The 25646-nt window shown below is 41.9% G+C and overlaps 1 protein-coding gene across 1 annotated transcript; it reads right to left on the reverse strand.

Annotated features, from left to right (window-relative positions):
* Positions 1-237: 237 nt before the first annotated feature.
* Positions 238-25108, reverse strand: usp22 (ubiquitin specific peptidase 22). The gene is made up of 13 exons (XM_030755890.1): positions 24614-25108; positions 15793-15925; positions 11322-11435; positions 8885-8986; positions 7241-7407; positions 6996-7143; positions 6668-6770; positions 3709-3867; positions 3285-3411; positions 3111-3202; positions 2652-2714; positions 1720-1869; positions 238-1626 (listed from the first exon to the last, which is right to left on the reverse strand). The coding sequence occupies exons 1-13, from the start codon at positions 24731-24733 to the stop codon at positions 1584-1586; spliced, it is 1521 nt and encodes a 506-aa protein (XP_030611750.1). The 5' UTR covers positions 24734-25108; the 3' UTR covers positions 238-1583.
* Positions 25109-25646: the final 538 nt, after the last annotated feature.

Consider the following 25646-nt stretch of genomic DNA (forward strand, 5'->3'; position numbering starts at 1 on the left):
AGAAGAACAAGTCAACTTTGAGGTTTCACCATTTTGTCGCTTACATACAAACTGTACATGTATACTTTTACACACGTCATCAACATGTGGAACCAAAAAAAACAAAAAAAAAACCCTATCAAACTGTGATACCCAGCTCAGACGGCATGCTAAATGCAAGTACTGATTCAGTACACGAACATACGCTACATACGCACGCGCACGACACACGTGCATACAAACAGGACACATACGTGCTTTTTTTTTTTTTTTTTTTTTTGTCTCTTTACACTCAATAACACATTTTATATAAACGCACCTATGTTGAGTTATTTTTAATTTTTTTTTAAACCTCCCCTTTCTCGGGCATATTCACGTGCACACATTCACACACATATAAACACACTGAAGTAGAGCAACATGCGGCCGACAGTTAACACTGCAGGACTGAGCCCGTGACCCACTACACAGACTCACTACCCTCCTTTTTTGTTTCATGTACTTTTTCTTTTTTTTTTTTTGCCATTTACCTGAAATAGCATCATTACGACGTGGAGAAAAAATTAAATTAAGCTTTATTAAAAAAAAAAAAAAAAAAAGCAGCAGTGTCGTGAAAATCATCAGCATTATTTTGCCTTTTGTGTTCAAAGAAAAAAAAAAAAAATATATATATATATGATTGACAGCACAATGTAAGACAGACAAACAATGTGAGAGTTCAGGGAGAATGCAAAACCGTAAACAAATGCTTTTAACTGCAGTATGTATAAAAATATATCTACTGTATTTTCCCCTTTGACGAGACAGGCAGAAAATAACTGATCCTTCGTGTCCTTTTCAGGGAAATTAACAACAAACTCACAAGTAATAAAAATGGAATCGACTTCAGACAGAATACTTATTCATCGGGTGGTACTTGTTTCTTTCCCAGTCGTTGCACTCTGAACTAAAATGCATAAGAAAACTTCGATTCTTGAAATATTTGGTCTTTTGGAGGAGTGTAGGTGTGTCAGACGAGTGTGCTTGTGTCCAGAAGGTTGCCCTTGCAGGTTAAGTGAATAAAAAAGAAGAAAAAGAAAGAAAAGAAAAAAAAAAATCACAGCAGAGATTTTTTAGCTCTGCTGAAAGCTGTTGCTTCACTTCTTCCCCTACACGGTACTTTATGCAGCTGTGCAAGGAGCATGTAGCGAGACATTGGTGAAGGTCAGCGTTTGTGATCAAGTGAAGCTTCTCTTCAGTTTGTGTCTGATAAGAGAAAAATGTCGAGACACGAGACTTTTCTTCTAGTATCTGAAAACAGACTTTTAAAGCTGCTTTCTTCTTCATCCCCTGAATTCAAGTGAAAACAAGCACATAAAGTTCCTTTAGGGCCCATCCATTCAGATTTCTCCTGCACAGCAGACACTGTCCTTGAATGTCACACAGAGGAACTAGACTGGCATGTAAGTAAGGGTGGTTCTGTGACAGAGTGAGTGTTGCCAATGAGAGTGAATAAGATAGGCTTGTGTTTCTTTGCCTTTCTCATCACTCCATTACCTTTTCCCGTGCAACTAATCCCTGCATCCTCCCTCAGCTCCTCCTGCAGGCGGTGCTGATGGAGGGACCTATTCGTACTCCAGGAACTGTTTGTGGTAAAACAAAAGGTACCTGAGGAGATGAAAGCACCACAGGATCAGTTAGTGGAAACACAAAAGCAAAAGGTGTAAAGTACAGTTCGGCCCAGTGCTTTGACTTTCTCACCCTTCACTATCCAGTACGTCCTTGATGCTAGCCTTGGTGATGATTGCATCATCACATTTGAACCACTGGTCCTTGTGCTGTCGGATGAAAGTGGTGTAATGGCCGCTCTCTAGTGTCCCCTGGTGGTTCACCACTGCAAACAAACTATATCTGAAACAGGAAGAAAGAAGACCAGGCTGGAGTTTGGCTTATACTGTCCTGCAGCAGTTTCATTTACAGTAAGAATTCAGTGCAGCAGAAGAAAGTTGAACTTTTATTACTCAGTTTTTTGTCATGCAGGACACCAGTGTTGCACTAACCTCCCCCTGAGATGTTCTAACTTTCTACACAGAGCATTTTCGGCCACTTTGACAAATCTCCCGACACCTTTTTCACTAATGCGGCCCCACATCATAACATTTCCACCGTTTCCCTTTCTGGATCCAGCCTGTCTGCTGTGAACTTACAACAGTGAATGCATAGTTCCATCTGAGCTGAAGCTAAATTTACCTTACACCTGTATGACCCAAGAATGTACTCTCAATATTCATCATTTTCTTGTTCTGTAGCAAAATGTTGTGCCAAAGAGCAACTATTTGTTTTTCTAGGTTGCAGTCCATAGAAGTTGTCATCATGCAAAATCTGTCCCTCAGAAACGCAGGTTTCCACTGATAACCCCCGAGAGAAACCTGAAGACCTGCCTGTGTGTGTGTGTGTGTGTGTGTGTGTGTGTGTGTGTGTGTGTGTGTGTGTGTGTGTGTTTGGCAACTTTTTTTTTTTTCTTCAAAAAAGCGATTACTGACAAATCTAATGACTTTTCTGGTGTTATTGGAGACTTTTGGAGACTGCGTGGAAAAAAAGTTACTGTCCTCAGCAAACAGCCAAAAGCTACTTTTCTTTCTGAGGAGTTGGCAACACTGCGTGCTGCCTCAGGAGCTTGTTGCCTTTCTTACTTGTTGTCATTGTTGAAAGGGTCCACAGTCTGCTGGTACTGTCCATTCATTCGGCTTTCTTTACTGAAACATATGGCAGAACAGTGGAGACTCTGTAACAACATACCAGCTGGTTTTTCCCCTCTATGCATCCTATAAATAAACACACACTGCAAAGTGACTGACTTTGACCTGTGTTTAGTCTACATATATAGTACATGTATGTTCATTAAGGATGATATGAGCAGATAATCCACTCTGAAATAATACATGGCAACTATATTGTTCCAGATGATTGACAGGCCCAAAAATGCAGGCACTGTGTCGACTCCGCTACAACGATCAGTCATTAGGGACAGACATGGTTTATGATTGATTTAAAAATCATATGCATACAAATTCATATGAACACAGATATTACTATCAGTGAGGCTGAGCATGCAGACAGCAGCATTTAATTTCAGCTTAGATTATGCTCACCTAGAGGCCATGAATGGGGTCATGTCCAGCTCCAGAGGGAAGGAGACATAAGTCGTGATCTTCCGCCGTAGTTTGGCTGAATGCTCAAATCTCTGAGTGCACACGCACATACACAAGCGTTAGAACAGGTAATAAATGTCGCCTACACTGGCTGTCAAACAAGACCTCTCTTACTTTGAGGTGAAAGCAGGCCACGATGGGCAGCTTCTTCATCGTCAGCTGTTTGGTAGACTCCTGGTAACTATGGCAGCCACTGCACTTGATCTTCGCGCTGCTCCCGAGGTGTTCTGGTCTGGTGAACCTGGACAGGAGAGGAAGGGGTTTGGATCCTGTCATTTTGTGATGATGTCACCAGTGCTGCTGCTTCCTTAGTACATTCAGGAAGGGCAGGAAATCGTCTCAGAGTATGTGATGATTTTGGGCTGACGTTTGAGACTTGTGTGTCTGAGTTTTGTGTGCATGTAGGATTGTGCTGATTAAAAAAGCTGCCATGGTTCCTTTCATTTTAGGACCACATGACAGACAAAAACACCCATTTATCCTTTGATAAAGCTTAATGCTGATATTTCAGATTGTGTCTCTCTGTTATGTCAGTTACCTGCGCAGACAGTCCGTCAGTGTTGTGGCTCCAGTGGTGTGACTCTCTCCATTAAGTGCTGATCCATCTCCTCCGGGGCTGAGAGGCCAGAATGGTGTAGAAGAGCCTGGCAGGTCCAAGCTGATGTCCCAAAACGGGTCTATAGTTGTTGAAACGCCACTAGGAACAAATGTCATGTGACAGGGTCACTTCCAACTCTATATTGTTATTCTTGAACTCTACTAAACTAGCTTTGCATGATTCATAGTTCAAAATAATCAGCATCTTAAAATGGGCCGTCCCAACCCTTCGCTTTACAGCATCTTTCTTTGGATAAGGTGCCCCTCAAAAACGGCAGGTTTGAACAGCGGGTGGGCGGGGCTGACTGAGACGACCACATTAAGTAGATCCACTCTTACTGACGTCATACAGAGAAAAGGGTCAAGAAAAACAAAGCAAAACAAAACAAAAAAGCTGTTTAGAGCAGTGTGAAGTCAGCGTTGACTCATTTGAATGACTTATTCATGTGCTGACCTCATTATTTGAAACTTTGGCCACATTTAATATGAGAATCCACTATGTAACCGTCTAGATATGGTTTAAAAAAAATGAATATGTCCACTTTAACATGAAAAATCTGTCACTGTCTTGAAAGGAGGTAAAAGATAGATTTTAGAAGAGTTTAAGATAAAAGACAGCAAAACTTAAAAATCACAGAGCCAAATAATTCCACTGAAATAATCCGACTTCTGAATGAAGTCTGCAAAACGGTTTATTTATATCTGCAGAACTAAGAAAACAGGGTCTCAAATATTAGTTACCTGTTAGAGTGAAAGACAAAATAACACTGGCAGTAACTATCAGTACCTGCTCAGATTACATTTTTCTGCTGATGAACATTAATTGGAAGTACTTTGGCTCATGTTATACTCGTGACTTTTTTGTACCTTGAACAGATGGATTAAAACCAAAGAGTTTCTTGCTGGAAATGCTAACAGTTATTCTCACAGTGACCAAAAAAGCCCAACACTGATTAATTAATATCTATTTTCCAAAGTACAGCTCTTGCGAACTCTCTAAGAGCTCCACTAAATCATCCGTTGTTCTGCCTATGTTCTCTGTAATGCGCAGTATTCTTGTTAAGCCAAGGGGGCCATCGCACAATCACCAGATGTATCACTGCAGGACTAACTTTGTTACTCCAGCTTTCTGTCAAATTTAGCTCAGTTCCTTTGCTGTAACAATTTCAGTTCCCGGTGCCATAAATCTCCACTCAGCCACCCATGTCATCAGAACAAGCGCTGTATCAAAGGCATGTCAATAGTCTTGACAAGAGCTTTAATAAAATTTGATGGCTGTTTAAGATGACTCTTACATCCAGGAGATCCACATTTGGGAAGCAGCAATCCGGGATCCTGGTTTGAATTGACTTAATCAGTCGATTTAGGTTTGTAGAGAGGGAGGGAAAGTGCACTGCAACATCACTGCAAAAATGAATATATGCTCTATACTGATTATCACAATGTGAAAAGGCAAATCTTCATAAAAAAAAAAAAATATTTAGGTTAAACGATTAACAGCCCAGCTGTACAGGACTTAGAAAGGTTACACCAGGTGAAAAGGTCAGTTCAGCACGTAGCAGATGGACTGCAAAAAGACAGCTGCAGGAAGTTAGTTATTATCAAAAATAAACAAACCAAAACTAAAGACCTATAACTACTTCTGAATGTGAATACGACCAGAGAGGTGGTGATTGCCGCGTCTACCCAGGCACAGGATGTTGATGGGATGGAAAAGTACCTGGGCGTCTACATTGACAACAGGAAGACCGACACTGAGGCCGTACACAAAATGAGGGATGAGCAGGCTCCCATTTTCTAAGGAAGCTGAGATCCTTTCAATGTATGCAGAAAAATGCTTTCTCACTCACACAGTGGATTTGCTGTGGTTCACTGGGGGTGGCATCGGAGCTGGTGGTACCAGCAGGTTAAATAAACTGATCAGGAAAGGTTGGCTTTGTGGCTGGCTGCAAATTTGACACTTGTCATGCTGTAGTGGAGAGGAAGCCACTGAACAAAGCTATCTATCATGGATAATCCTGATCATCCTCTGGACCATTTACCGAACAGGCAGCGGAGCACCTTCTCTAACAGACTGAGTCAGCTCCGCTGCCACAAGCACAGGTAGATGAAATCTTTCATATCACATGATAAAACGCTCTTTAATACAACATAATAATATTACCGCCATATATTATTACTACTACATATTATTATTAAAAATGCCCCTAAAAAAATAAAGTATTTATGTGAAAGTATTTCTTATATGAAAATAAGATGCACAGCAAGTACTGTAGGTGGAGCCACAGGTCCACATCTGAAGGTCTTCCCAGGAGCTAAGAGCATAAACGTTTCTAAGTAAATTAGCAGCTAAATACGTTTTGTGCAACCACAACTTCTTTGACAGCGTTTTGTGTTCAAATAATAGATAAAAGGAAAAAAATGCTGGTCTTGAATATGAAACTCCAGGTCTCGACTTGCTTCCATTTAAGTGTCAACTGTATCAACAAACCACCAGGTGGAACTAGAGACCAACTTTACAGATGGCATGCCATGAAAGGCTTTTCCTGTTGCTGCAGTGTAGCAGTTCACCAAGTGTGTGATTGATGGTGCAATATGTGAATGATGGAGGAGAGTGGAGGCGTTAGGGAGGGGGGAGGAGAGTGGAGGTGTTAGGGAGGGAGGGAGGGGGAGGAGAGTGGAGGTGTTAGGGAGGGAGGGAGGGGGAGAAGGGTCACCTCAAGGCAGGGCATTAGAGATTCTGATGCAGACAAGTGAGGCCTGTTCTGTGTGACTGCATGATGGAACTACAGAATTTAATCTCTTAATACAGATTTTAGTGAGGCATCACACACACACACACACACACACACACACACACACACACACACACACACACACACACACACACACACACTTACTGGCAGACTTGACAGGTGACGTCAGACTGCAGGCCCCCTGTGAAGATTTGGTCAATGATGCAGTTACAGTGGTTCGGGTTGTTGGCTTTTTTCCCGTTGTCATCTGTAGGGATGCAACACACACACACACACACACACACACAAATTAATTAAATAAAAAAAAAAAAAAAAAAAAAAAAAAAACTTAACCTCCTAACTCACAACTATGTGTCTAAGGTCAAACATTCACTAAGCGCACTCTCTCTTCAGCACACCTAGCTCAAAGTCTCATCTCTCAGTTTTGGTGTCCTTTTCAGCTTGTTCATCATATCGTCCTTGTGTGTCTGACCTTTGCAGTGTCTGTGCAGGACGTCCAGTGCTGCGATGAGGAACTCGTGGGCGTCCTGCTGCTCGTAACCGGCCAGGTGACGGGCGTGGGTCCAGACAAGGTGAAGGAGACGGAACGGGATGTGAGGTGAGCGGTGGCCTGAGTAGAACTGAAGGAGTGTGGGGGGGGCAAAAGGTATTTTTAATTGCACTTTTTAATTATCTTCTTTCCAAGTTCTTGAAATAAAAAATAAAAGATGAAGTCACCTCCTGGAAGAGCTGCGACATCTCACACACCAAGCAGGAGTTGCTCTGCATCTCGCATTTGTGGCGGTCGGAGAGGAAAAAGTCCCGCAGCAGTGGAGTGTGTGTCAGCGCCTGGACGATGCAGTTCATAAAGCATGTGTTGCCCAGATTTATCAGCCCGCGCAGGCCTGTGAGTGGAAGGAAAGAAAAACAGACATAAAAGCAGTTACAGAAAACCAAGATTGTGTGGAGGGGAGAAAAAGAAAGGAAAAAAAAAGAGAGAGCTGAAGAGAGCCAGATCGTTCTTCTTGGCTGCTGCAGTGGGGTAACTAAGCTGCAATGCTCTTAACGGCAGACACACACACGTTGCAACGTCCCTAAGGCAACATTGGACTGCATGCAGGGAAACCCTTGTCTGATTAAAGCAGACCCAGCCACGTGCTGAAAACGAGGTGGGGGGAGAGGAAGAAGGAAGCAGGAGAAAAGGCTGAAGAAAGACAGGAAGCAGAAAAGAAGAAAGGTGGTAATGTTTTCATGGCTGAACAACCAGGCCTGTAATAAGACAGCGCCAGGGATGTTACTGGCACTAGAGCACATCCCTGCAGGTTGCTACAAGGTGTTAAACGTATGCCAGCTCTCCTCACTCCCACATGCTGCCAGTTCCCACCACTGCCTCACTCTAATATTCCTCATTACTACAATAAATACCTCTTATACAGCCTGCTGTGTATCACCTCGGGCTGTGACTAATAGCTTCTTATTGTTGACTACTTTTACAAAACAGTAAAAAACCTAAATGCATGTTTAGCTCAACCAAAGACATAATATTCACAACATTATACAAGAGTCAAAACATAAGAGTTTAATTCACAGATATGGGGAAAATCCTCAAATATTAGCTGCTGGAAACAGTGCCTGTTGTTCTATCATTAAATACTGGATGAGAATAAGCTACGTGCACACTTGCTGCAAGGTAACACTAGTGTCACCTCACAGCAAGAAGGTCGTAGGTTCAGACACTCTGGTTGGCTGAGGCCTTTCAATAAACCAATCAGGAAGCCACTGCTCAGCACAAATGTGTAAAACTTTTTTTCCCTTTTTGTGGTTCAGAGAAAAAAAGGTTCAGGCTGATTTCTGTTACTAGCTTGAATAAAATATTTTATGAGAGAACAGAGAGGTGATAATGTTGCACATACATAGTGGGAATGTGTTATTTGATAGTCAAATATACTCATTACTATAGTAAAATAACATTAAGGTTTAAAAGTGTGTGCTTTTAGCCATTTTCATGCATGAATTATGGACAATTTCAGGACAATAAGTTCAGGGTATTTTTCACACTTTTCCTCTCCACAGTCAGGGTGAAACATTCACACCACCGGCGTGAATGAACCACAAAGTCTGCTCTGCTATTAGCACATCAGCAAAATCTGCCATCATGCAGCCGGCAGGTTAAAGAGCGGCTGATGTCCGATCAAACTGTGTCAGACATTTGCATTTTCACAAGTTCAAGGCTGTAACGTACGTCTCACAACGATGGCAGTGCTGCTTCATCTTTATGCCTTTACATCGTTTTTCTTTATCCTTAATTTTCACTCTGTCTGTTAAACTGAGTGAGTGCTGTGTGTGTGTGTGTGTGTGTGTGTGTGTTAAACAAACACTAACCAATTGTACAGTTGGAGGTGATCCTCCTCCTTTTGGGGTTGTGGCGGAGCAGCTCCAGCTCCCTCTTTGTGGGTTCCCACGTTGAGTACTTTTCCCCTATACCTAGAACACATGTAAACAGAGACTTAAAGATTTGCATCTTACCCTCATCTTTCTCTTCAAGCTTTAGGAAGGCAAGGCAAGCTTATTAACAGTTATAACTAATTTAGAAGGCTGCAGCAAGTACGCATACTAAATCAAACAAAACAAATTCCTAAAACACTGCTTTGGCCATAACCAGATTTCTCAACTGTTACATACGTATGAACCCACTTGAACTGCTTTTTAAAATTCCCATTTAAAGAAGGTTTGAAGACATGAATGTTTTAGGAATAATGCGAAAGCATTCAGTATATGACAACACACATTATAGTATGAATCGAAACTGATATCCAGTACCAGTCACAACTTCTCATTTAATGTTTTTATTTTTTTTACATTGTAAATTAATGCTGAAGTCATCCAGACTATGAAGGAATCAGGAAGTAAACTTAAAAGTGTTAAACAAACCAAAATATGTTTAAGATTTTATATTCTTCAAAGTCGGCACCTTTTGCTTTGATCACAGATTTGCACTCTTGGCCTTCTCTCAGCTTCATGAGGTCATCGCCTGAAATGGTTCTCCAACAGTCTTGAAGGAGTTCTCAGAGGTGCTGAGCTTTGTCTTCACTCTGCAGTCCACCTCTTCCCAAACCATCTCAGCTGGGTTTAGATCAGGTGATTGTGGAGGCCGGGTCATGTGACACAGGACTCCATCTCCCTCTTCGTTAAAAAGCCCTCACAGAGCCTGGAGGTGTGTTTGGGGTCATTGTCCTGTTGAAAAACAAATGATGGTCCCACTAAGCACAAACCAGATGGGATGTTGCTGCAGAACGCTGTGGAAGCCATGCTGGTTAAGTGTGCCTTGGATTTGGAATAAATCACCAACAGTGTCACCAGCAAAGCACCCCCACACCATCACACTTCCTCCTCCATACTTCATGGTAGGAACTCCACATGTAGGAACCATCCGCTCCCCTTTTCTGCATCTTACAGAGACATGGTGTTTGGAACCAAAAATCTCAGACTCCTCAGACCAAAGAACAGATTCCCACTGGTCTGATGTCCATTCCTTGTGTCCTTTGGCCCGAGCAATTCTCTACCTCTGGTTGTTCTTCTTTAGAAGTGGCTTCTTTGCAGCAATTCAACCACAAAGTCCAGATTCACGCAGTCTTCTCTGAACAGTTGATGTGTGTGCTATTTAAACTCTGTGAATTTAGGTGGGCTCTTATCTGGGGTGCTGTTAACTTGTGGTTTCTGAGGCTGGTAACTCTGATAAACTGATCCTGAGCATCAGAGGGAACTCTTGGTCTTCCTTTCCTGGGGCGGTCCTGATGAGAGCCAGTTTCATCATAACGTTTGAGGCTCTTTGCGACTGCACTTGAGGAAACTTTCAAAGTTTTTGAAATTTTTCAGATCGACTGACCTTCATTTCTTAAAGTTATGATGGACTGTTGTTTTTCTAAGTGAGTCGTTCTTGCCATAATATGGATTAGAACATTACTCAAACAGTCTCAAACACATTAACAGGGCAAGAACTGAAAGCCATTCCAGGTGACTGCCTCATAGAGCTGACTGAGAAAATGTCAAGATGTGCAAAGCTATCATCTAAGCAAGAGGTGCCTGCTCTGAAGAATCTAAAATATAAAACATATTCTGGTTTGTTTCACACTTTTTTGTTTACTAAACAATTCCATATATATTTCTTCATAGTTTGGATGACATTAGTATTAATCTACAATGCAGAGAATTTTGAAACACCACTGAATTAGGTGTGTCCAATCTTGACTGGTACTGTATCTTAGTAATTAAATACATCTACATCATATATGCATTCATGTGCGATGTGTGTCTAGGCTGTCATATCATAATTGTCCTTCGCGTTGTGGAATGCTGATACATCCTGGTGGTAAAACAGTTTCCTCAGCAGATACATTTAAAGCCAGACTGTTCTCCAAAGTCTGGCTGAGGACGTCATCGTGTCTGTTCTCTTTGATATAATTTACTTAACATGAGCTTGAAATGCTTCATGGCTATTTTTAACTGTTCTGGCTGCAATATACTTTCATTCTCTATAAAGTACAGTAAGATGAGGGGTTTTTTGTGTGCTCCTGTCTCAAGTAAACAACCAAACATACAACATTCAAATACCTAAATTCAAGATCCCCGACTGTGGGTGTTGCTTTTTAACATTTCATACGTACTGACAGAAGCATGGTTATTTGGTGAGATCTTGTCTAGAATCCTTTAGCCTTAAAGAACTGTACTACTAAGATTTATATCAACGACAACATCACTTGGCGCAGTGGGTATGTTGCCACATTATGCGCATGGCTATGAGTGTTTAGAGTTGCCGTACCTTGCATCTTCCAGGCCTTCCTTTGTTCCTCTTTGGCAATCTGTTCCATCTCTTTGTCGTAAATGTAGTCTTGGCACATAAAGCAGTAAATTCCCCCGTACAGCAGGTCGATAGCTGGATGTTGCGAACAAGGAGAAGGAGAGGATGTCATTTTATTCAAATGCAGGGACACTCAGTTTATTAGAGCCTCACAAGACAAAGGGTTGCATGTTGCTGCAAACTGTGTAAACTGCTAACGGCTTCATCTCTCAGTCTTCTTGTATTTAGGTCATGTTGCGATGGCAGGTAGTTGGGTTTATCTGCTGACAGATCAGTTATGTGTGTACACCATCCAGAAATGTTGGAGAGAGCAATGAGGAGTCAAAAGGTGAGGATGCTGCCGTTCTAGGTAATCTCTCAGCATCACAGACTCACTTAAATGCTCACTCAGTCCAAAATGGTCCTTCCACTCCCTCTTACCCTCTCTCTCCTCACCTGCTCTGTACCCTGCGGCAACCTGTTTGCTGTTGCTATAACAACCTGCCTGATGGCCTTTCTCTTGGCTGTCATCTTCTGCAGGTACAGCGGGAAGAATGGAGGCAGGTGAGGAAAAGCAGGTGCAAATATGAAAGGAAAAACAGCAAGAATTGACAGATGAGGGTAACGGTGCCAAGTGAAATTAAATGAAGTCCTTGAACAATTTTGAATATCGAAAGGGTCATCGGGTAACCATGGGAACAAGAGGAGGGCAGAAAGAGAAGAGGACGGAGTGAGCGAGATGAGGTCGGCATGAGGAGGTGAACAGAATGGGGAAAATCCACAAAAGGAGGAGATGAAAGAGATGCAATGGCAAAAACAGGAGGAAAAAAACAGGAAGGAGGAGGGTGAGGAGGAGGAGGGGCCGGGTTTAATGGAGGCTAATTCCACAGGGTTCATTAAAAATGACTTAATTACCTCATCATGAGCCTATTGAGATCTGCCTCCTTTTAAAAGAAAACCTTTTCTCTTCCCTTGTATTAGATGGTTTCTTACAATTTTTGCAGAATTGAATACAGCAGCTAACAGTTACATGTGGGACTCTCCCTCTCTCACACACACACAAACACACAGCAGGGGGTCTTCCTGAGCCGAGTGATAAGGCAAAGCAAAGAAGGCTTGATAAAAACCAAAAAGCAGATTCTCCAACATCTGCCAAATCCAGCCTTTTGTCACCGACGCCCTCAGTGCCTTTGCTGCAGCACCGCTCTCCTCCAAAACACTGCAGTGTGGCGTTCTTCACTTACAGCTCAAAACATAATTCCATTATGTGGAGAATAAAAATGAAAGTCGCTGGGCGGCGAGCTGCTTTCAGACTAACAGGATGATGCCTTTTGGTGCAGATAATATGCTGTTTACGGTGTAATTAAATGTTGCCGTTTTTATATTTTCGGTAATGTCAAATGCAATAAAAGGTTGTACAGCTGTCTATGTGATCATTTCTAGTAACACAATGTTCCTGAGTTTCAAAGCTTAGTACTTTTCCACAGCTCTCGTTTCTACTTTTGTTGATGCAAGATGATTAATTGATGTCGACTGTATGGGTGTCAGAGAGCACCAGATGAAGCCAGTTGTCTAGTCTAGAAAAAGCAGTAAAACTAACTGGATCCCTTTTGGACCCTACAGGTTACATTTAAGACTTTTTTTGGTCAATTATTTGGTCGAGCCTCTCACCAATCACTTTAACAAACACAGCTTCTTAGCATCTGTTAGCATCCAAACTTGATCATCTAATCTTGTCAGACCTGCATGGAAATGTGTGGTGAATTCCAGAGTCCAGGAACACTGCGGGGGATTCCATTGCCTTCATTCCCATTGTGCCACTTGCGACACACTTCCTCCATAAAATACGCCTCGCCTCAGCCACGCCACAAAAATTTGTTTGAAGCCAGTTTTCATTTAATTTGCAATTCCTCAGTTTTCACCAGCTAACGGACAGAACAATCTGGTGTGATCATTTTAGCCACAGAACAAAATAATTTTTTTTTCCTGTCTTCTCGATCTGTTAATAAGAAAGGTGTTCTGTAAATTAATTAAAATAAAACTGATGTTCGGGATTAAGGGCAGCACGGCGGTGTAGTGGTTTGCACTGTCACAGTAACAAGGTCCTGGGTTTGAATCCACCAGCTGGCTGTGTGGAGTCTGCATTAACCGATAAGCAGAAGATGAACGGATGTCAACAATTATTCTGACATTATAAATTGCGACGTAAACAGCACCAGCAAAAATAATACTGCTCCCCATGCTTCATCAATTTAACACTCTTGAAAAAGTGATTGAAGACATCTCCATAACAATTAAGGCCTTATTTTTAGATTAAAGAATTTGGTGCTTTCTAAGACTTGTTGAGGCTCTTGAGGAACCTATGAGCTTGATGATACGCTTGTATTGTTCAAATAATAATGTGAAAAATTCCACCTTGTGCAATACAATTGTTCAATATTGTAATGACATGACTTGCAATGAAGTCTGCACACCAGCAATGAAGTTACAGCATCTCTCAGCTTTAATAGATACAGTGTTAACACAGGCCCCAAACTACTTAATTATACTCAACAAGGTCCAAGGTTAGCATGCCGAGTGTAAATGTAGAAATAAAATAACTGGTATGATCCGCTGTGCTTCAGGCAGTCTTTTGCGGTGTGTTTATTGAGCATGTTCATCCCAATAAAATAGCGATGTATTGGTCAGCACTACCTGAGATCATTACTTACAGAGGAGGTGGCAAAGAAACAGACGTGTCATCATTTTTTCCATTCAGGCAACTTCCACTTCCGATCACTCACCCTTATCTTTTTCCTCTTGCATGCATGACTGTCATGTAAAAGTTCACCGTGACTGCTCATAATTGCTCCTCTTATGTAAAAAAAAAAAAAAAAAAAAAAAAAAGACTGACTGGATGAGGCTGATAAAAATGATTATTTTCCCCTCTCTTGCTATTGTTCTTAGATAAATGTCACAGTCAACGTTGGCATGCACGACATCCTCAATCCACTGGGTTCAAATGGAGGCTCTGCTCTTTGTTTACCTATTGCCACGGTGCCATCTTGGTATCAGCGATGGCTTTCTTTCATTACGCATGAATGCACTTACTCAGAGCTGACTGAGCTAACTCTGATGAGCCTTTCTGGAACTCAGAGTTCATCGACTCAGCGTTTATGGTTTGAGTCAGAGTTTGTTAAATCTGCTTTCTGGAGGAGGGCCCCAATCTCAACTTAACACCGATGGGTATTTCTTGGCCGTCTACAAACTCTCAAAGAACGTCTCGTTAGTACTGCTGCAGGGCACGCACAATCTACACACTGGAGCCGTTCTGGAAGTTCAGGGAGGAAGAACAACATACGTAGTGGTGGGTTTTCCTTTCATTCATCACCTATTTGGACGTGAATACTAGCGATTTTTGCACACAGCAGAGTAGATTCTTTAGCAGCTGTTTATGCTGCCTGAGTTCAGGTACTATCCAGCAATTTTCACAATAATTCAGTCACTTGTGAGCAATGTTTTCATTATCACAGGCCGTGTGTCCCAGTGGGAGTCGAAGCGATGGGCGAAAACCACCAGCTGTTCATCAAACACCCACGTCTTTCTTCAAATCTGGAGCTGTCCAGATCTCGTCTGTTTCCTGTAAATATATAATTCATTGAACTGAAATGCAACTTTCCCATTTCCTACTGTGGGATCTCATGCCAACCAAACGGCCTCCGTGTGAGCTGTTGTGAGAAATACAGTGCGGTTGCTTCAGTTCCTGAAAATAAAAGCCTGCTCAGTCATTTTTAAAAGAGAGATGCAGATTATCACTGAAACCAGTGGTGTGCAGTATTCTGCATTACCTTCACTGACCTGGAATATTAATCCTGTCTAAACAAGGCTGAGACAGATCTCATTGTTCTTGCTTATAAATACCCACACCGGTGAAAACTGCAGAGATTTTGAGAGAAGCCTTGTAAAGCAGGGAGGTGTACCCAATAAAATGCTTAATTTTAAGCAGCCACCAAGACAGACCTCAGTGCCTGCTCATTAGCAAGTTCACTAATGCATACATTCGCTCTAATGGGCTGCATGAGGATAAATACACAGGTGACACTCAAAACCCTCTTGAGATCAAGCCTTTTACGCTGTATTGCATGTGTCTTGCACTCAGTTGCGTTACAGCTCACAGCTCTGTAGCTCTAAATGCCACAATGTGTAACAGGTGAAATATAGGTATTAATATAAGCAAGTCGAAGTTGATTATAAACATAGTCACGTAAACACTCATGCTCTGGTGCCTATAATGCAGTCACACTAGGCTGCAACTCCATTAGCCACTAGCTGTATAATTAGCCCTGATGTTGTTGTGCTGGGGTGTGTTTTTGTGTTCATATCATCTACATTTGCTATAAGGCACGGATCATCTTGCTTCTCTGTGTGTGTGTGTGTGTGTGTGTGTGTGTGTGTGTGTGTGTGTGTGTCATACCTAGGTTATGCCTCTTGCTCTTGGCGTGTTCATGGATATGTTTTTTGGCAAAGCAGGCGAAGAAGACGCAGTAGAGACAGGAGTGGAGTCTGTTGAGGTGGGCGCCGCACATGTGGCAGATACATGACTTGGCCTGAAAGAGAGGGGGAGTGGGGGTGGGGGGGTGGGGGTGGGGGGTGGGGGGGGGGGGGGTGAGATGAGAGAGAGATGAAACGATTGTAGGAATCTTCTGAAACTTAAAAAAAAACAAAAAAAACAAAACAAAAATGTAAACTGTAGCTAGGGTTTCAAGTCAAATTTATCACTACCGCTAACTATGGCACTTTACTTTGATCACTCTCACATGTCAGAAATTAAAACAACAAAGTAAAAACATTTTTTTATATATTTATTTGTTGCAAATTGATTAGAATCAAACCCTGAAATGTATTATTTAGAAATGTTTTCAGATTCTTTGCTTTTACAACTGTGGTGAGATGCCCTATGAGATATATCCAGAACTTTCCTGGAGTCCACCTGTTGCAGCCTTAACAGATTGGAAAGAACCCAGAAAGATGGTAATCGCTGAACTTTGCAGTTCTCTTCAACCCCGATGAATGTTTCAGCATCTGCAGCTCAGGGCTTTCTTTACTTCCAGCTGCTGACAGCTAAAAAAAAACCAAACCTAATGCATGCTGCAAAGACAAGCTAGTAGTAGCTTGTAAAAACAGCGAAGCAATACCATCTAAACAGCTAAAGAATTTCCATATATGATGTATACAAGCACAAGAGCTTAAAACATGTTAATCAGACAAGCAGAAATAAATGCAAATTTTGCTCACCAGATATGCAAAGCTTTGTGTTGCTAACACTGTAACTCAAAGATATGTTCTTAATGTTCCTAACGTTTTTAGCCCGTTCTGCTGCACAGAAGTGACTTTGCAATTAATGTAACCTCAAAATCTTGACTTTCTATTTCAGTATCCAGCTATTGTCATAATCGTAATAATACAAATCATTTATTCTAAAAGGAAAAGTGTGGCCAACATGCACGATTGGTCTCTTGTTTATTTGGCTAATACAAACCAGGAGTTGGTCAAATTAACCTTGCAAAAAGACGGGACTTGCATGTATCATGTGATTTGCTGTAATGTCAGTCAGAACTGAGTAAAATGACATGTTAAAGTGGACTTATTATTTTTATTTACAGCTCCAGATTATTTTTGGACTCTTGGGTACTTTTCATAGTTGTGTATGATTTACAGCTTATACTGGGCCTTGGTGCAGTCTTAAGGTTCAGACTCTGAAACAAGCCATTTTAGCTCCTCTCCTTTTAAAGGCAGTGGTTCTCAAATCCAGGCCTCGTGGCCCCGAGTCCTGCAGGTTTTAGATGTGTTCCTGATCCAGCACACCTGAATCAAATCTGGATCAGGGACACATCTAAAACCTGCAGGACTCGGGGCCTCAAGGCCTGGATTTGAGAATCACTGCCTCATTCACACCAGCCTAGAGACCGGTCAGTTACCCCCAGGCAACCTCTGGTTGCTAGGAAATACGTATTCCCCAACCAGTTGGCAAGCGGTTGCTGGCTATTGCTAACCAGCAATCTCTTTGACTGAAACTGAGCAATTAAGTGTGAACCTGAGTTTTAGGCTCACTAAATGTTCACACGCTTACCTCGTTACTTGAAATTTTGGCCATGTGTAAAACAAACATCCATCATTGCAACAGTTTATAAAAGACACAAAAAGGTAAAAGTCCACTTGAAATGTGTTTTTTTACATATCCTGGTGCCTGTTTATGTCTTATTCAAGATCTTATATTTGAACGCACCGTGTGGAACATCTCCAGGACATGGGGGATTGATGTCCAAGTAGATGCAGTGAGCACATTTATTATTTTACACTTCTGGATGCCAAAACCTATTTTTCAACTACTGTGTTTTCCATTTGGTTAAAAATAAATAAATATATAAAAATCAGATTTTCCTCAGCCTCTTTTCTTCAGTTTCTTTAATGAGGGTCTGTGTGACACTTCATCACTAAGTGCATGAACATTGACTCAAAAACCTACAAGACATTCATGCAGCTACACGGCACGAAGCATTCTGCTTTTCAATTGTATTCTGGCTAAAGTACAGAATGGTGATGATGTAAAATGAATTTAAACTTAAAGTGCAATACACCTCTTAATTATGAATGGTTCTTCCTATACATTCTTTTGACAGTCGCGTTGGAAAGAAAAAAGGGCGGCACGACTGTGGATGGAGGGTAGATAGCAACAGTTCAAAAGCATGCAGATGACAAGCTGGCATGCCAATGAGCGAGCATGAATATGAGGAGGTGAGAAGAAATGAGCAATGCCTAAGAAGAGGAGTGTAGGGAAAATAAGAACAGACAAGAGCGAGGAAAGCGGGTGGAGGATGGTATATGGGAGAGGAACAGACAAAGACAAGAGGAGAAAATGTGAAAGAAAATTAAAGCTGGAATGATGAGGAAGGCTGATATCAATGACACTTTATGAAACATGTTCTGTTTTAGAGCTCTAGACCAGTAAGCTCATAAATATAAAATGGAAGGGCAGTGCGACAGTACAATCTGGTACACTACTTGACAATAGCGACAAATGATATCGTCAATTATGCCTAAAACCCTAAAATAACAATGTCGAGAGAAATCAAATAATAAAACAATCCAATCCAAAAATATGGAAAAACTTTATCAAATTTCTCTAAAGGAAAGTTTCACATTTTAGGAAATAATTTTTTTTTAATCAAATAAAAATCAGGATAGCTTAGCTTAGCATAAAGATAAGGAGAAACAACCAGTTTGGCTTTGTACAAAAAGGAACAAAGCCAAACACCTCTAAAGACAGAGATTCTCATCAGCGTATGGCATCTGGCATCATATGGTTAAGTATTGTAGGACAAAGCATCAGTGTAGATGCCTCCATTCTTCTAAGAGACTATCCCAGAGCCCATGCTAGGTAAGCTAGCCTGATGCTAGTTTATTTTACCAATTTTAAAGATGCAATTTTAAAGATGCCATTCACATGGCAGCAACTCAATGAACTTGGCATTTCTAAATGCCTAAAAACGACTTCCTGAAGTTGCTGAACTGAGCATCAGAATGCGGAAAAAAGGTGATTTAAGTGACTTTGGACATAGCATGGGTGGTTTGAGTATCTGATCTACATGCTGAACATTTAAAGCACTTGGGCTCGTGAGTGGCCAGCAGAGTCAATGGACCTCAATCCATAGAGCAGTGTTTCCCAGCCACTGTGCGGCGGCACATAAGTGTGCCGTGAGAAATCATTAGGTGTGCCGTGGAAGATTTACCCATTTCACCTGATTGGTACTCTAAGCGAGCGACACGTAGTGAGAGGCAGAACAATAACATTCTCTTCTACTCTACTCTAGTTGTACTGCCCTCTTGCTCCAATTAAGAGGGTTGCCAACCCCCAGTAAAACAGAAAAAGACGAAGAAGAAATAGGAAGGTCATGTTGCTAGTGAGACAACGCCGCAGGTAATAGCCATGGATAAATATTTGAAAAGAGAAAGTAGCCAATCTGACCTGGGTGCTGGAGAAAATTATCGTGTCAATATGGACCAAAATCTCTGAGGAATGTTTCCATGAAGAATGACAACAAATATGGGAGTAAAGGGGAGGGAAAGCCAGTACTAGCAAGGTGTAACTAACGAAGTTTCTTATAGGTTTGTATTGTGTAAACCAAATGCAAATCTGTACTCAACACACACTATGTTGTCAAAAGCATTCGCTCGTCTGCGTTCACACGCATATAAACTTAAGTGACGTCCTGTTCTTAATCCATAGGGTTTAATATGATATCCCCCCTCCCTCTGCAGCTATAACAGCTTAAAATCTTCTGGGAAGACTCTCCAGAAGGTTTAGAAGTGTTAATGGGAATTTTTTGAAAATTCTTCCAGAAGTGCATTTGTGAGGTCAGACACTGATGTTGGAGAGAAGGCCTGGCTCACAGTCTCCTCTCTAATCCATCCCAAAGGTGTTCTATCAGGCTGAGGTCAGGACTCTGTGCAGGCCAGTCAAGTTCTTCCACACCAAACTGGCTCATCCATGTCTTTATGGAGCGGCTTTGTGCACTGGTGTGCAGTCATGTTGGAACAAGAAGTTGGGAGCATGAAATTGTCCAAATGTCTTGGTATGCTGAAGCATTAAGGCCCAGTTTCCTGTACAGGAATTATGTCTAATCCTGGACTAAATACTTTTTCCTATTGTGGTCTTCATTGACTTTTTCCTTTTAGTCTAGGACCATGCTTAATTCATAACTGGGAAACCGGCTGTAAGAGTTCCTTTCACTGGAACTAAGGGGCCGAGTCCAACTCCTGAAAAACACCCCCACACCATAACCCCCCCCCCCCCTCTCTCTCTCTCCACCAAACTTTACACTTGGCACAATGCAGTCAAACAGGTACCGTTCCCCTGGCAACCCTCAAACCCAGACTCCTCCATCAGATTGCCAGAAGGAGAAGTGTGATTCATCACTCCAGAGAACACGTCTCCACTGCTCTAGAGTCATCTGAATTTTATTTCTTTTCTGTGATTATTTTATTTCTGTAAAGTGTCCTTGGGTGTTTGCAAGGCACTTACAAATAATAGGTATTATTATTATTATTACAGTCCAGTGGTAGCATGCTTTACATCACTTTGCATTGAGCTTGGTGATGTAAGGCTTGGATGCAGCTGCTCGGCCATGGAAACCCATCCCATGAAGCTCTCTACACACTGTTCTTGAGCTGATCTGAAGGCCACATGAAGGTTGGAGGTCTGTACAGATTGAGTCTGCAGAAAGTTGGCGACCTGTGTGCACTATGACCCCGCTCTGTGATTTTCCGTGGCTGAGTTGCTGGCATTCCCAATCGCTTCCACTTTGTTATAATCCCACTAACAGCTGACGGTGGAGTATTTCGTAGAGAGGAAATTTCATGACTAAACTTGTTGCACAGGTATCCTATCACGGTACCTCGCTGGAATTCACTGAGCTCCTGAGAGCGACTCATTCTTTCACTAATGTTTGTAGAAACAGTCTGCATGCCTAGGTGCTTGATTTATACACCTGTGGCCACGGAAGTGACTGGAACACCTGGATTCAATGATTTGGATTTGGGTGAGTGGATACTTTTGGCAATAGTGTACATACAATCACTAACCTGTTACATCTTTGTCTAATCTGTACGCGAATAGCAGAGCAAGTAGAGCTACTGCCTTCAAGTTTTGTGCCGTTTCCATCCACATCTGTCCAGATCAATATATGTACTTATGAGGACTGAGGACAGTGCCCGTGTACAACTAAACGTGAAATAATGGCGGTTTTTGTGCAGAAAATTATAACATTTGATGCTGACTTATTAGATACTGTATATGAACTCTTGAAGCTTACACACTGCAGGCTAAATATAAATGATAAATATAAATCATGCTTTAATTTAAGTAAACATCTTCTAAAATGACATTTTTACCAGGTTTTCCTGAACTACTGTGATCATAAGAACGATGAGTGTGAGGTCACAGTGACATTGACTACCAAATCCAATCACTTCATCCTCGAGTCCAAGTGCACTTTTGTATCAAGTTTTGTGAATCCCTCAGGGCATTCAAACAATACTGTGTTCATAAAAGTGGCACAGAGGCACAGTCAAAAGCAATAAACACTGATCTAGACTAGCTGTTTCCTTCAGTTTTCAGTCTAAAGCTAAGTAGTAGCTTTATATTTAACCCTCATTTAACAGTTCTGAAAAATGCCAAATATTTGCATTAACTTGATTCATTCAGTGTTTTTTTTAGATCCACACTGAGATCTTAACAGCCACAGTAAAACCCTCTAGATGAAAAACTTTTCATTTCGGCTTACACCTCACCGAGTACCACCTCTGCTCGTTATGATTTTAAAGCATGCTTCTCCTGTGAGTCTAAATGTGGCACACAGACACAAAATTAAAAAAAAGACATTCTTATTCCAGTCACACAGACGCCCCTCTGTGCATAACTGCTCGGACAGCACATGAATTATGAAAATACCCATCAATATGCAACAATCTTTCGTCACTCATTCCTCTAGCTGTCAGTGTTACAGTGTGCACGTCTGTTTTGCTACTCCCCGAGGACGCTGTACTCATGTAGGATTTGTGTCATCTTCTCTGTTATGCATCTCCACATCCCCAACTGTCAGCAAGAGCCAGAGTACATATACACTGTGTAGTTATGGTTTAGAAAACTGCACTGTGTATTAAGAGGCCTTGTGGTACTTCTAACACTCAGGGAACAGCCAGGCTCTGTGTCATATTCCTCCAAATGCTGCGATGTCAGAGACGAGCTGCTAGTAGGCGGGGGAAACCGGGGATGGTAATGGCATGGAAAGCTGCTGGTTAGAAAAGTGTAAAGTGAGTACATTATTACAATGTGAGCCAATGCAGCAACACCTGTCTCATTCATTTAGGGAAAAGGTCTGCTAGCCTGCCATCCAAGGAGGCAACATATGGATATGCATTTATGAAAATCAATTTCTTGATGACAGAGGTGAAAAGGCTTAAAAAAAAAAAAAAAAAAGCACTTCAATTTAAAGCAACAGCTGTCACTGTTATAAAGGGAAATACTTTTCTGACCTTGCTGATTTTTGCCACCAGCTCTGAGTTTGATACTCAAAGGACCTCTTTCACATTAAATCTACTTTGTGTTGCAGTGGCATAACCTAGCAGAATAAAGCCTTAGGAGGACAGAAAATACTGCTAAACCTGCTAAGCTCTGACGTTCAAAAGGAGTGACTCACCAATTTTAAAACATGGTCTTATTTCATGGTGCCTTGAGCAGCCAATACTGGCTGTTAAAAGGGACCATGTCCAGGTCTGTATTTTTAATCTTGGACTCAACTAGTGGGTTTGCAATATTCACAGCTCAAAATAATCCCCTTATCTTATACTGGGCCATGGTGCAGTAGCTCAGTTCTTCCATTGTCTGAAACCAGCTGTTATTTGATGGGCTGCACCTCATGAACAGAGGAGTTAAAGAGTAGGTAGGTGGAGCTTCTGTGCTTATAGCCAGAGCTGCGGCCTGACACGACCATGTTAGAAATGTCCGCTCTCATTGACATCACATGGCCAAGAGCAGGGAAAAAAAAAAACTAAACAACTAGTCTAACTAGCATCAACTGGTCTAACAGTAGAGTATATGACAGAAAATACGAGGAAATCATAATAAATCCCCCTTTAAGTGTTTTATTTCAATAGAAAAAGATTGCATTAGCATCAAAAAGCTGTTTTACTCTGCAGTGGATTGATAAAATCCAATGTGCCTGCCATTCAGATGAGATAAGACACTTATGTGATTGTCATTGAAAGCAGTGAAAGCCTTTGAATTCTCAAGGTGAACCAATTCTTGGAATTAAATCTGCATCTAAAGGTCAGCGGACTGTCTGACGTAGACAGCGTAGACCATTTGAGGCTGACACCAGAGGTAATGGACAACATGAAGCGGGGAGTGAGTGATTAAGGAGTTGTCTGACCTGTTTTTTTGACAGGTAACACTTTCAAGGAGTTGCTGCTTGAAAACTACGGGAGGGGGTGGGGGCTGCTGTCAAAATATTTCTTTTGAATGGCACTGGATTCACAATACAGTCCTTTCCCTTTGTTGCACCCCTACATCAAATCAGTGTAGATGTAGCGTGGGAGCGGCGAGCATAAATATCTGGTTACACCAATGGCATTGCTTGCTGAATAACAATGCATAATAAACTTTAGGGTTCAAATATTGTTCAGGATCAAATTAAAGCACATCGTGGACCTGAAGCTGCAGTGAAAAATGAATATTTGACTTTAAGCAGACTTCTTCAGCTGGGGAGAAAAAAAAAAAAAAGTACATGCAGGCAGAACAGGACCACCAGATGTAACAGTTTTCCCATGAGATGTCTGTGTCTGAATGAAAAGGTGAACCACAATCAGTAAAAATCTTGTGCCACACAGACGTAATGTAAGAAAGGATTATGGCCCTCCTGCTCTTAAGGGTAGTGTGAAGGCAGGGGGACAGGAGACCCTACAGTTCATATACTATACACATGCCTCCTGGATCTCATGTCAGTGCAGTATGCATACAGATCAGACACACATTAGTAATGCAAACACAACATGCTATTATTGTGCATATCTCCTCTGTGCTTACGTGATATGTAAATCTATGTAATAACATGACTATTAGAAAAGGTATTTCATCTTGGAGGCTAACTGAAGTCACATTTTATTGCTTTACCTGTTAAACCTTGCTGATCCTGTAATGCTGCACAAACATGGCAATGAGGCATATGTGTTATTAAAGGTTTAGGAATACAAGAGATATGGAGCACTCTGTGTGGAAAAGATTAACGAATCCTTCGTTGATTTTAAACCCATCAGTGCCCTCATAAGCGAGGAAATACCACCGTGTAACGCTGGCCTGCGGTCTGCCGGTGGGAGGAAGTGGAGCCACTGCAGGCGTATCGCCCGTGCAAACAGATGCACATCATCAGCTTTCTGATCCATCATGCGGACTCTAGCTGTAAGCTAACGTTCAGCGGCGAGGGGGTTAACTGGGTGACATGCTAGTAGTTTGCTTTAGTTTGACCGTACTGCAGCCGCGGTGAGGTGCCGAGAGTGGGATTTAGACTAGTTCGAGCACGACATTGAGACTAAACCAAGCCTCTGAGCTCGGATAGTATCTGAGGGAAAACGGTACTTTGGCATTCAGCGTCTTGTTGTGGAAGGGCGGGGAACTGTCCACACACGCGACGCCAGCTCTCTCTCACTCTCACACACAGTGGGATATAAACACTCGTTACCTTGCGCTTTCTGGTCTCAGCTGAGCCACTCCACACGAAACACTGATAAATAACCCTCAGGTTCTGCTTCCAGTTGTCCACTTTGAAGCCGTTGACATGGGGGCAGCCTGCGGGACTCATGGTAGTCACAGCATCCGGCTTTGTCCTCTGAGCGTTGAAATCTGTTCAAATCCCTCGAAGCAGACCCAGTCCAAACGGGCTCACCGGCTAGCTCTGCCAGGGTTCGTTATCCACCGAGTGCTGCGTTTAGGCTAACTGGACATGTCCTGGTTGCAGTAACTGAGACACACGCAGTAGCAAGCATGAAGACGACTTTTACAATGTACCCGTTTTGGATATTGGTATCATTTAGGTCTTTAGATCCAGAGTACCGCCGTATATGTAGTTCTTCACATTCGCTGAATTACATGTTAGCAAGCTGGCTAAAGTTGGTTAGCATTGGAATTTCAACAGTAGCTTACACGGCGAGAGTCAAGACCCACCTCATTCATAGCGACGGACCAATCACAGGAGAGCGCTGCGTATGATTGACGCGTGCCAACTTTCTTTGAGCGCTTAAGCCCTGCCTCCAAGAGGAAGAGTGCTGCGTTTCAATTGGTGGAATTATCCAGCAAACCACATCCGCTTGTATACATGCGTTCATTGGCTGAAGCATACAACAGCTTCGGCGTATCAATCAAAAATGATACAAAGTGACAGTCCATGAATGGATAAGAATTAAAACACACCGGAAAGACGAAGAACCGTGTCGAAGAGAATCGTTCTATAAAGGCATGAAACCCAGAACTATATTCTTAAACAATTTATTATTAACAGATCCACAATCGCAAAGCTCAAGCTCCCAAATGACATGACAGTTTGGTTTCATCTGTTGACTTCATCTCTTGTAATAACAAGCTGTCAAAACGGGTTTCTGTACAGTGCTCTAGCGACCTCTAGTGGATCCGACCTAAAAAACAAAAACAAAAACAAAAACAAACAAACAAACAAAAAAAAAACAACCAAAAAAAAAAAAAAAAGAAAAACAAAACAG

The sequence above is a fragment of the Archocentrus centrarchus genome, chromosome 19 (genome assembly GCF_007364275.1).
Source record: "Archocentrus centrarchus isolate MPI-CPG fArcCen1 chromosome 19, fArcCen1, whole genome shotgun sequence".
Classification (NCBI taxonomy): Eukaryota; Metazoa; Chordata; class Actinopteri; order Cichliformes; family Cichlidae; genus Archocentrus; species Archocentrus centrarchus.